General features: G+C 33.1%; 1 protein-coding gene across 1 annotated transcript in view; it reads left to right on the top strand.

The window, feature by feature from the left end:
• Positions 1-13488, top strand: part of LOC143056168 (uncharacterized) — a 40700-nt gene that overhangs the window by 21146 nt on the left and 6066 nt on the right. The window contains exons 7-12 of the mRNA XM_076229250.1: positions 461-518; positions 1590-1910; positions 3446-3859; positions 4438-4562; positions 5100-6317; positions 8499-8967. Of these exons, the coding sequence (XP_076085365.1) occupies positions 461-518; positions 1590-1910; positions 3446-3859; positions 4438-4562; positions 5100-6317; positions 8499-8967 (2605 nt within the window). The remainder of the gene's footprint in view (positions 1-460; positions 519-1589; positions 1911-3445; positions 3860-4437; positions 4563-5099; positions 6318-8498; positions 8968-13488) is intronic.

The raw sequence follows: 13488 nt of genomic DNA on the forward strand, positions 1-13488 counted from the left end.
TGCTGCAAGTACAACATTCAATGTTTTGCCACATCAAGGAAAAAGACTGTGTGCGCACGCAGTTACGCATATTTTTGGTAATTGTTAAATAAAAGAAAATTTGGTAATGATCGGGTTATATTATATTCGTACTAGAAACCATTGATGACTGTTAAGACAAATCGCTCGAATTCATAAATACAGATAAGATTAAAATTGATATACGAAGATTAAAGTTCATTTTGCAAATAACTAAACTCATAGCCAACTTTTCTGAGAAAAAGTCTCCATAGACGTCTATTTTATGATCGGCAAAATGTCGCAATATTAACCATATAGTGTTTTTCTATTAATATCTATTTTTTATTTAGTTTTGGATTTACAATTCTTATTGTTTTCCTCTGCAATAAATAAACGTATTAATTTTCTAGTGATTTTGATTGTGAATTTCCTGTCTAAAAAATTGTTGTCTCTTTCCTAGGAACCGGTGGAAGAGTATGAATATCAGGAGTGCATTGCTAAGGTCATCTACAAAAATGGTAAATCATCATTCATTATTCTGAATTTTTTATGATAAAGTAAAATAATTTTGTGGCAATTTGTGTGTTTACTAAATGCCATACGAAGGAGTTTTCTTAAGTAAATAATGATAGTTACCTAACTATGCATTATTCTCGTTCGCCCTATCTGCAAAATCATTTTGGAAAACTTTAATCTTACTTGAACTAATTCTAAGCTACAAATAAAGAATTTCTTCTTTTTCTTGTCAGTCGTATTGCAAGGTACTTTACTGGTGACAAAAGATAGGTGTGTTATCTATATAAAGTCCACTTATCAAGACATCAAATTGTGAAGACACTGTGTCCCTACGACTAATAGTTTCTGAGTAATAACCACGTACGACAATTCTACAGCTTTAAATGGGAAGACCCCAGTGGTAGCTTTTCCGTAAACAAATGTGAAATTTTGACTGGATGTCCAAAATATTTTTCTGTATCTCTTTGGCTTTCAGACATATTGACATAAGTTGATAAGGGAAATGGTCATAGTTGACTTAAACTGTAACCGTTTGGTCTTATTTAAACTAATAGTAATAAGTTCAATAGTGCAGATTTATGTATCAACGACTCATAGTGGGTTTGTGGTATTGCGGAGAAAATAATTTCATAAAGTTGCGAATTCATCAAGTTGTGTCGATTTTTATGTATTAGAATTTACTGTGACTCCATTTTCTCTTGTTTTTTATTCATGTATTTTATCTGTTTTGATACATGAGAGAACGACTATTGATGACCTTATCATTCTAAGAATATTATTAAATAGGTTCCTTGTAACACAAAATCACAGGAATACAAGACCACAAATTATCTACATTTTTTTGACAACTGAAAAGAGTTAAGTTATTGAACAATTAAATAGATATACGAATTCGACAACAGCATTTTCTTTTATTAAAGTTTTACATTTGCAATTTTGTTTAACAAATAGTTTAAAACCGCTCAAAATGTTGTGCAATTACCAAATCAGATGATCTGATTGGTGTGTGCTTTTTTACTGCAAGGTGTGTGTTTTTATCTCTTTTATTTCTTGTTATATGTATTATATTAAAGAGTATAGCTACAGTTTCTTGTGGGATAAGACACCGCTTACAGATGTACAGCGACGAAATTCCGAAAGGTTAATTCCCGAGGTACTTACTCGCTTGGATCACGAATCGGTCAATACTTATCTTAATTGTTTAAAAGATGGCGAAGAAAAAAGCAATAGGATTCGTCTGGCAATTGTAGGACGAAAAAATACTGGAAAGACATGCCTTACAAAACGACTTTTAAGGGAATCAGTTGAACATGTGCAGAAAACAAATGGAATTGAAATACATACACTGAAGTGCAGAGGCAAAATAGATGAAGGGGACTGGATCTTTCATGATGGTAAGTTTATAACTCAATCAAAAATATCCGCCGTATATCATCACAGTTCCCAGGTTTGATCTTTTGAAAATCTGACACTCATTCTATTTAAAAAAAAAGAAGACTCACCAGTGACGCTAGAATCACAAATTTCAAATTCGAAAATTAAGAACGAAGTTGAAGAATATTGAGGACCAAAACTCCTGAAGATACCGCTGAAGTAATCTATTCTTGGAGATGCAATTAATCCTTGGTATTTCGAAAAATTATAAATCCATCAGTGTATTGATTCATTGTTCTCATTGCTTATTGTCAACTATTGATTTTATTCAACTCATATAACTTAAAACTTGTTAAAAGCTCAGCATTCATAGTCGGGTTTTACTAAAATGTAGCTAACATGTATTTATATAACAATAGTCATAGAACGAAACTCCTTATTTACGACTGTAATCGTTCAGGTATCAGAAGCGTGGACCCTCCAATCGACATTCCAATTATCGTTTCAAAATTCATTGTGCTTCAAATATTTGTGTTAGAAAATAGAAAAACAAGATAACAGCTGGCTTGGAAATATGTGTATACATATAAACGTAAGAACTATGTTTCTAAAGCCTATAAGATTAATAGGTTATAAATGGAAGAGTAAAACAAATCGTCCCCTTCTAAGAAGTACTGAAACGATTTACGATTTTTATAGAATAATCAGAAGACTTTTAAAGCTAGAACCCATCTATGTTTTGAGGTTATGCAGTTCCAGCAGCACCTGCATACGGGATATATATCCCAATTGATACGATATTCCCGTGCTTGCATTTCCTATCATGATTTTCTTGATAGAGGGTTGCTGCTCACAAGGAAGCTATTAAACTAAGAGTTTCAAATGGTGAAGTTGAAATCATCCCTTCGTAAATTTTACGGACGCCATCACGAGTTGGTTGACCGTTATGGAATAACCGTTTCACAAATGATATCGGATATGTTCCTTACGTCGTAACTACAATCCCCTTCCCTTTCATGAATGTGACCTACCGAATTAGACTATTTACCGGATGTGTTATCACATAAGCAACACGACGGGTGCTACATGTGGAGCAGGATCTGCTTACCCTTTCGGAGCACCTGCGATCACCCCTAGTGTTTTGGTGGGGTTCGTGTTGTTTATTCTTTAGTTTTCTATGTTGTGTCATGTGTGCTGTCGTTTGCTTGTCTTTTTCATTTTTAGCCATGGTGTTGTCAGTTTGTTTTAGATTTATGTGTTTGACTGTCCCTCTGGTATCTTTCGTCCCTCTTTTAACAATTTCAAACAGATATTTAGGAGAATTTATTTTCATTACAACACGCTAGAAATGTTATGTAATGCTAAAAAAAAAAACCTATCATCATTCTGATTCAAACACAATGAGATAAGAGAATGTTATAACCTAGGGACTTGATTGTTAATAGACAACATACTTTTTCTAGATATTCCATCTAGTCTTTTGTTTAGTAGAATTATGACATTGATTTATGCTTTTGAAACTCAGGGGTAAATTTTTATATCGTATCGTTTTCAGGTCGTACGTATGAAAATGAAATATATTCAAGGCTTTTGAAATGCTGTATTGCGAAAAGTAAAGCGAATTCTTCGCTCGATTCAAACATGGCAAAAGGCTACTTGTCTTCGAAAAGACCAGATGAGAGTGTGTCAGAAAAGGCTGACAACGAATTTAATGCGTGCAACCTTGAGGAACCAGATCTGAACCCGACAACATTTTATCAAGCACAAGAAGTTCCAGTACAAGATTTTTACGATCTTTATGACATCGTTTATGCTGAAATTGACGCTGAAGATACTGCACCAATCGCAATATGGGATTTTGCAGGAGACCGAGAACACTTTAATACACTTCAGACCTTTTTTGGCCAGGAATCCATATATGTTGTTGTTACAAATGTGATGGACACTATTGAAAATGACGACCCAGAATGTAAGTTCATGTATACAAGCGAAAAACAGTGTTTCAAGATGATACATAATTTGTCCACAGGAAATTTGTGTCTGCCAGGGAAAATCATTCCAGGTTCAAGCTTTTTTATTACAAAAATCCAATAATTATATCCAAATGTTGACAACCGTCGACTTTTCATGGCAGCAGTACATGGCAGCTACTGCTGCCAAAGCGTCATCATTTTTTAAAGAAATAATATTGTCCATCAGTTCACTCGCCACTTTTAATTTGATATCGTTTAACTTGATTAGTTATTGTCACAGTGTTATGCAGTACTAAATTTCTACGTGTATTTGTAGTTTAAAGGAATCCAAACGCGTATCCTTTACGAATTAAAATAATGTCTTTTTGATAATTGAGTGTCGTTTGCATAGCTGTGTGTATTTCAAGTATTCACTCGAAGGATACCATTGACGAGAAAGAGACTAAAATGTTGTGAATTTTTTGTAATTTTGAAAAGCAGATTCTAATCGACTGTTTGAATGTTGATATTATGCATATAAACAACTATGATATTCGCTCTATAAAACTATTTAACTAGAAACTTTTTTTGGCAGACGGTCTGGCATTTTGGCTTGAAACTATTCGTTGCCATTGCAAGTTACCCGCCGACGAGGAATACTACAATGAATATCAGGAACCACCCGTTATCATTGTAGGAACACACAAAGATAAGTTTAAAGTAAGTAGTATAAAACACTCTAACATAAACATTATACAACTTTGAACATTTCAGGCAACACCTTGTGATACAATACGAATAATTTGCTTGCGAAGATACAATTTATCGGCGTATTCATATTGATGACCATAGAAACCTTTTCGATTTAACTTTGTTACGATGCGACATATTTATGTTGACTTTGACATTGTTGTATTATCATGATTATTATGATAATACATAAACGTATAATATAATTTCAACCTAGTGTCCTCTAAATCATTTCACTAGAGAATTGAGAGACAAAATCATCGTTACGGTCAAACAATTTATAATTGTGACTAAAATCGTATAATGTGTTCGAACATCTAAATTGAGCGTATCGCATAAATTGATATATGTATATGTCATACGATGGGCAACAGTTTCATTTGCTAATGAGTGATAATAACTTGATAATTGGAAAGACTGGAATCATCAAGTCTGTTAATATTATACTTTGAAGTTGTGTATGTTTGTGTATTAATTTGTGTCAAACCAGTTTTACCTGTTTTGTAGGGAAACAACATTGACTGCAAGACAAAATTTCAGCGCCAAGTACATGAGATAGTAAGGAATTCCCAGATACGAAGAAATATACGAAAAATGTATGTGATATCTAATACAGATGATACGGATGATGAATTCGACATTTTACGAAGAGACTTAGTTGAAATTGCAAAAAGCCGAAAACAGTGGAATATCAAAACTCCCGCTAGATGGATCCACCTTGAAAAAGCCCTTTTTGAAAATTCATATGGAAAACCTGTAGTTGCTAAATCAGACATTGCAGAAATTGCAAACAACATTATTCAACCTATCACAGACGAAGAGGAATTAGAGCGGTTTCTCACGTATCATAATGGTATCGGAACATTTGTTTACTTTTCAGACCTACCCGAATACGTCGTGTTAGATCCACAATGGTTGGAAAGTGCTTTTAAATGCATAATAACAGCCAACCAATTCCAGAAAGATTTGGTGCATCAAACAGAGTGGCAAGAGCTCAGACAAGATGGACGTCTGAGTGAAAAACTTCTGAATGAAATTTTTCTTCATCAAGAGGACTACATTAAAAAATACAGGGCACATTTACTGAAAATCATGGAAAAATTCAACATTATTGTTCGCCCAAGAACAATGTCAGATGCATATGAAATCAACGAAGAGTCAGACTACTACGTTCCATGTATGATAAAGAAAACATCACTGAGCAATATCAAAGAAAAGTTTTTTAACTGTCCGTCAAAATCATCATGTCTTTGTGTTGAATTCGATTTTCTTCCGCCATCATTTGCAACGCAGATACTAGTTGCATGTACTCGATACTACACAGTCGCCAAAGGTCCACAGACAAATGATGGAAGACATCCTGCCTTCTATAGAGATTTTGCGATTTACAATTTAGATGCAGCTGGTTGCGAAAAGCTTCTCATTGCTAATTATCAGAATGTTTTGCAGATTCAAATCTGGAAATGGGGAGAACCAGAGAAGCGCTCGTATCACGATGTCAAGGCAAAATTATTAGGAATTATAGAAGAAATGCAGCAGATCCGAATTCAACCGAGCTTGTCGTATGAACTAAAACTCAAATGCAAATATACAGATTACGAATGCTTGGATGGAATGGTTGATTTAAATGTCATCAAACCTCAAAAGGAGTACTTTTGTGAAGAACATGGCAATACACATAATTCAGAAGAAATCTACTTTGACTGGGTAGGCGAAATTGAGCAGGTAAACACATTTAAATAGGTATCTGAATTTCTATTTGTGCATCATCTCTTTTTCTCCACTTTTATTCTATCTAAATGAATTATCAATTCATAGGTTTCAAGCATTAACAGCATTAACAATCGATACCTATTTTTCTTATTCCGCCTACAATTTTGACTACTACTCGTACTTTATCCTTTCACTTCTTCGACAGCTCCATTGCATATCAATCTTATCCCTTGTCAAAGAACAGAGGATGGGAATCATTTTAATTTATTCACGCATCCGATGTAGTCAACGTGATACTGTTAATGCTATTGTTGTAAAAAATATTGAAAATAGGACCACAAATCGCAATGCAAGAAGAACGTTTGACAGACATGAATTATTATATACTTATCTCTCTTAATAAAGGAAATTACTGATCTATACATAATGCATATATAATTGTCTAGTTCTTGTCATACAATGTTAGGGTAAATCTGATTTTTTTCACAACAATCTGAAGAGTCGTAAAGTTTCAGAAGAATATAAAAAACAATATTGAAATTGGACAATCATATAATACGTGTAAATTGTCCAATACTGTCGCTTTATCTGTTTACGTCTGTGTTATAAGAAGAAGAAAAAAATGGAAATAAACAATTGTGCGTTTTTTTCTTTGCTCAATTTAAAAACATTTATACAGGGACTTAAAATTACAAGGGTAAGACAGCTGTATAATTCGAATTCAAAGTTGGTGATGTGGAGCAAATAAATTGAATTGTTGAACTAAGTTATATTGGGCCTATTAACAGGTCTAAGAAATAATTAATGCAAGCTATACTTTTAGCAAGATGTTTTTGATGCTTGGAAAATCTTTAATTGAATTTGAAAACCGAGATATATTGATGAAATTTTATCTTATCCTTTATGGGAAGGAGAACACATAAGAATTAGTGGTTCAATTGATTACTATGAAAACAGGACCAAAGCTGGAATTTTGACAGAACTCGGCCTGTTAGATTGTCAGGGCAAAATGATGTCATTTCAAAATTTCCGACAATTTTATCTTTCAGTTTTGGTCATATGTTTTACATCATAATGGAATATCACACTCGCTTAATTAGTGGTTAAATGCGATCAATATTGACCTGAAGGAAAACAAAATCAAGCAATACTACCTTTTAAAATAAGAATTTTTTTTGAAATTAAAAAGATTCAAAGTACATGTACAAAGTATTGAATGAGAAATATATTACTTTTGCTGCAAAGGAAAAATGGGGATACCATCTAAATATGACTGGTTATAACTGAAAAAAAAATACCTATTTCGTGTACATAATAAACAGAAGCACTAGCTTAGCTGGTTACAATAAAGAATTATCCATAGAAATTTAGGAACTAATTCACTAGTTTATAAGATGAAAATAAATGGTAGCAACATATGTAAAAATGACAAAGAAGAAACAGAGATCATTCTTAATATCATTCTGTATAACTCATTCTCATTCTTATTATCATTCTGTATAACTCATTCTCATTCTTATTATCAATCTGTATAACTCATTCTCATTCTTATTATCATTCTGTATAACTCATTCTCATTCTTATTATCATTCTGTATAACTCATTCTCATTCTTATTATCATTCTGTATAACTCATTCTCATTGTAATTATCATTCTGTATAACTCATTCTCATTGTAATTATCATTCTGTATAACTCATTCTCATTGTAATTATCATTCTCTATAACTCATTCTCATTGTAATTATCATTCTCTATAACTCATTCTCATTCTTATTATCATTCTGTATAAAATATTCTTTATATCATTCACCTTTTTTCTTAAACTATGGAATTACCGTATTAGCACATGCACGAGCTTAACTTCATGGGATAAGAAAATCTTTAGTATTTAGAATAATTCATACTTTTGCAAACAGTAAATTTATAAAAGTGATAATATATAATATATACATACATGTTAACACCGAAGAGGTGAATAACTATGAACCAACTTATCTTTTCGCAATTAATTTCGCGTTTAGCACTGTCTTGCCATTTTTTTAACTTAAAGTGACCTTGTCTAATTAAAAAAGGAAAGATTCATGATTTTCGTATTCCCTAAATTTGCGTTATTTTTCTACTCACAGAAATTTACAGTATTAATTTGTTTGTTACACATAAAGGTAGTCAGTACTTCCAATTATGTTTTCAGAAAATCTTCAGCCGTGAGCAAATAAACGCAACAAGAATGGCCATCATCATCTTAGAAATTCTGACCAGTGCCTTATATGACCTGTTCATCTCTGATTGTGGTGGTTTCTATGTTAAACCCAGAGACGAGTGTGATATAACATATTTATATGCACAGCTACGAAGGAACAACAAGCATATTCCAAGCCATGGTTGGGGATGTAAGTGGTCCGATATTCAGAATTCTCACATTCTGATTGGTGACGATATTGAACGCATTAGGTTAGCTCGAAATGATATGGCTCACTCAAAGAAGTTCTCGTTAGATGACAATAAATATTATGAACTATGTGGTATTTTAGAGAGAGTCCTCCATCGTTTAGAAACCTATAACGGGAAAGGAAAGCTCTACACAGACCAAATGAAAAATGTGAAAAAGAAAGAGACAAAATTACAAGACTGGCAAACTTATCAAAAGAAAATAACTTACGGTAAGTTAGGGTATGTGGGGGAAGTGAATTGAGTGGGTAGGTGGGTGTGATTGTTTGTTAATTATAAAATAACCATATCTTGCAAGATATCGAATTAAAATACCTTAAAACAAAATTATTTCGAAAATATATGTCAAATCTGATGTGCTCAAAGACAGTAAAAATCTGAACAAATGTTGCCTGAAGTCATTATCAGCTTTCAAAAGGTTTGATGCTACTCTAATTATATTTATTAGGACCCCTTCTAGTTTTGGGTCTCCCTATAGTTATCAGTTTGTCCATCCGTTACAAATTGTGTCCTATCTATATCTAGAGAACCGTTATAATTTCATACTTTATCCTTGACAGGTATGTATAAATGAACACCAGTGGGTTTGTCATTATGTTTGTACAACTTCCTAGTTGAAAATCCAATGCCCTATGGTAAAGATTGTGTCCGCTCTATATCTTGAGATCAGTTATGATTTCAATGCTTATTGGTAGGGTGAAGGTCGGTACCTATTGACGTGTTTGCATCTGTCGTAAGTCAGAAACCTGATCTTCAGTGTTTGTAATTTAATAATCTAGTTCTTAAGTGTTTATAATTTCTCGTTATTAATATAGATTAGACCGTTGGTTTTCCCGTTTGAATGGTTTTACATTAGTCATTTTTGGGGCCCTTTATAGGTTGCTGTTAGATGTGACCAAAGGCTCCTTGTTGAAGACCATACTGTGACCTATAACGGTTTACCTTTACAATTTGTAACTTGGATGGAGAGTCATCTCATTGGCACTCATACCACATCTTATTATATCTAGTAAACTTGACAACTATATTAACCAACACTAGAGGCCAGGGTGTGTCATAATATAGGAATAACTTCCTAGGTCAAAGTTCAAGGTAAAAGACTCATTAGAGACGCTCATATCAAAATATTTATAAAGCCAAACAAGTACAAAGTTGAAGAGCATTGAGGATCCAAATTCCAAAAAGTTGTGCCAAACACGGCTTAGATAATTCACTAGAAATTACAAAAAAAGAAGTTGTCTCCATAATTAGCTATTATTGTAAACAACATTCAACTGGATATTTCTCGAATAACATGACACAGAGAAACGAAATACCTACCATTTCTAATTGAGGAAGAGAGTAACAAAATAGGATGGTTAGGTCGGCGGGATTTTTTTTTCTACCATGTATTGAAATTCTTTTAAATGGCCTGATTCCAACAAAAATTGAAACTTAATATGTAAACTGAAATCCTTAAAACATTGGTCATTGATTTCTGTGTAAGTATGGAACTGGAAACTGTTTTCTCATGTCAATTTTATTTTTAAAACTTAGAATTTCCACGACTAAAGTTGAAGCCTTCGTTTGAAGTGAAAATCGATGGCGGATGCACACTCGAATGTGAAACAGTAGTACCATTGCCCAATGGATCGACGGTATATTGGGTTAAGGAGAAAAACTCCAAACAAGTAGAGCTGACAGTGGATGAGACCACATCAAACAAATACAAAGGATCGCAACTCGATTACCCATCACTTAATATATTTTGTGCAACAAAGGAAGATGAAGGACACTATTCCTGTAGGATACGGTATCCAGAGGAGAGCGCTGAAAGCATGGACGAAAATATCACATGGCCAAAGACATGTTTACACGTGAATAAATGTAAGTACCACGCTCAAAACTAGATATGTACATGCAAATTTAATGCCTTGTATAGTACGCTATACACATGATACAATAAGGGTTTGATTATCAAAAGCCGTACAAAGACTTAAAATTACTCGCATCAACATCATTTGTTATCTGGTGGATATTTGTCTCATCGGAAGTCACACCATATTTTCTTATGATGTTTTTTTTTTATTAGTAAACTTTAAATTCTAAAATAACAACGCACCCTAACCCTATCCCTAACCCTAACCCTAACCCTTAACCCTAACCCAATTTTTACATACTATATGGCTGTATTATAAATCATTGGATTCGTCAAAATGAGTACTTTTGGAATATCGATGTCGTCAAAACGAAATGCGGAAACAGTTTTGCACAAATTAATGTCAAAGATAAACATACTGTTTTCTTGTTTTCCTTCTTTATTTTCAAAATTGAAATATATAAGCAGCATTTTGTGATAAATTTCAAATACAGACATGTTTTTCGCATCACTTAACAATTAATTATCTCGAAAATGTAAAAAAAAAAAAAGACCTTGATCTATTATACAAGATCAATAAAAATCCAGTAAGAGTTACACTAGTTACCTTGCCGGGTGACATTCAACCTTAAAAATAAATGATAAATGTTGTTTTCAATTGAATCTAACTATCTTGACCGTTTATTTTGCAAAAACTCATGCATGTAATTCATTACAACCAAACCCCACTTAATACCTTGAACAAAAACATTTTTTCTAACATAATCACACAAGATCCTGCAAGAATTCTGCTGACATATGCCCTTCAAAATACACGGGGTGTAATGATTATTTTAATTTTCGCCAACTGTATTCTAAAGCTGACGGAATAGGGGGTTTAGCAATGTGTGAGGCGGTCAAGATTGCCGCTTCACAGGGAGGTAACTTGACTTAACCTACATCTTTACGTGTGGCAAGCTAGACGCGCATTTTATACTTATCATGATGGAATGATTTAAATACATTCTTCAGATCAAACATCTATGAAAATAACTTTCTTGCAGAAACAAGGGTTTCATCTTTGTCAGTACTCTCGAAGCTCTGCACCTAACATAATCGTGCGTGTCCATCAAAGTCTTGTAGACTGTTTTCTTTCCTAATCCAAACAAGAACGAAGTTGTGTCGCATCTGGTGAGTTTAAAAATTGTTGGAGACAAGCACATAGTTGGTGATGGGTTAAAATCTTCGCCCATTCTTTACACTGCTTATTTTCCCCATTTGTACCCATAACTCGCTAGTATATGTGTCATCTGTTTGAAGTAGTGGACACAGAAAAATCACACCCGTATCAGCGATCCGTATGATTGTTCTGCTGCTCTTTCCCATTTCTCTAAACTTCATGCCAAAGTAAAAGGCATTAATTATCATACGAGTTTTGGCCCTTGTTGAGTGCTAAACAAATAACGACAGTCATTAACATTATTGTCTGAAATAAATTTGTCAATTTCGGGATTTACAAACGTTCTGGCTAAGTTAAGCTCACTAGCAGGTGGAATCATAGGGGATTTGTCATAGTTTTGAAGGAAAAAACACTATCAAAGAAATTAGAGAGAGCCATGCTGGTAATAGAGAGAAACTTCTTCCAGCCAGGAATTCTTCTCCCTTCAATAATCTGATACACTTTGGTGGAAGCTGTAATCTTTGTGTGGCGTTCCTTATTGCAGACGACTTTTTTTATTTTTTCATTTCGTAGCGGTCAAAAACAACTGCTAGAGAAAAAAATGGGTCATATTTTTATAATTTTTATAATAGTCATCTGCAAGGTTACTTTTCTTATCACCAATACATTGAACCAATGTAATATCTGCTCTCGAACTGATGTAAGTTGTGAGTGATGGGTCAAAGGAAGGTAGGGAAAGTGCACAAGAGACTTCACTTCGAATTGCTTCACCAAATCAAGAACTTCAACAAACGTTTGTTCTCTGCAACAAATTGCTGGCAGACTCAATCATTACGTCTTTCAACTGAACTATAGAAGCAACGTTTACTCTTAACAGAAATAAAGTGACTGGTTCAATACTTCTTCTCTGGCAAACGATACACTTTTTAAAATTAAAACACATGTTTGGCCTTTTAGAACTACAAGGACCTTATCGTAAAGGACTTTCTAATTCAAACATTTTCCAGATAATTATAGTCCAAATTCAGATTTGGTTCTTCATTTTTGATATATATAAAAAGAAAAAAAAAACATATCAACCAAACGTACGGAAATAAAAATACCTTAAAACTACCTTAAAAAAACACGATAACCAACAGGAAATGGGAACACGAACAAACAAAATAGATCGAATTGAACAAATTTTAGCAATGAAAAATAGTTGTTATACGAAATATAATTTATAGATTAAAATAAAACTATCGGTCTGGTAAAACATTTGTGTTCATGTCGAATTTCCAGAGGAAAACCTGTATCTTCGATTTTGCATATTTTGTTGCAATGCACAAGTCGAAATAATGCTTCTGAGATAAATGATTTTGATATTGTTGTTTAATAAAGGTTTGAAATATCATATAAATGTTGATTAATTTACTTTTTGCGTAAAAATAAATGATGGAAATGAATTGAAACGTACTCTTTTAAATACAAAATATTCGTAGTGTTCAATTTTTACAAAAACTCTTCAATAACGGATTACTTTTGCTTAACTTTGTTTGAAATTATTAAAATAAGGTGTTACAACAATGCATATAATAACAGAAAGCATATCACGAATGTTCATTTAGAATGTGGACCTAAAAACTTTTGAAAGTCCATTTTTCTTTAAAGTAAGGGAGCGTACTTCAAAGCCCATTTTACAAAAATTGCACCATACGATTTTTTGACAAGTCAAAA

Source organism: Mytilus galloprovincialis, chromosome 13 (assembly GCF_965363235.1).
Source record: "Mytilus galloprovincialis chromosome 13, xbMytGall1.hap1.1, whole genome shotgun sequence".
In the NCBI taxonomy this organism is placed as follows: domain Eukaryota; kingdom Metazoa; phylum Mollusca; class Bivalvia; order Mytilida; family Mytilidae; genus Mytilus; species Mytilus galloprovincialis.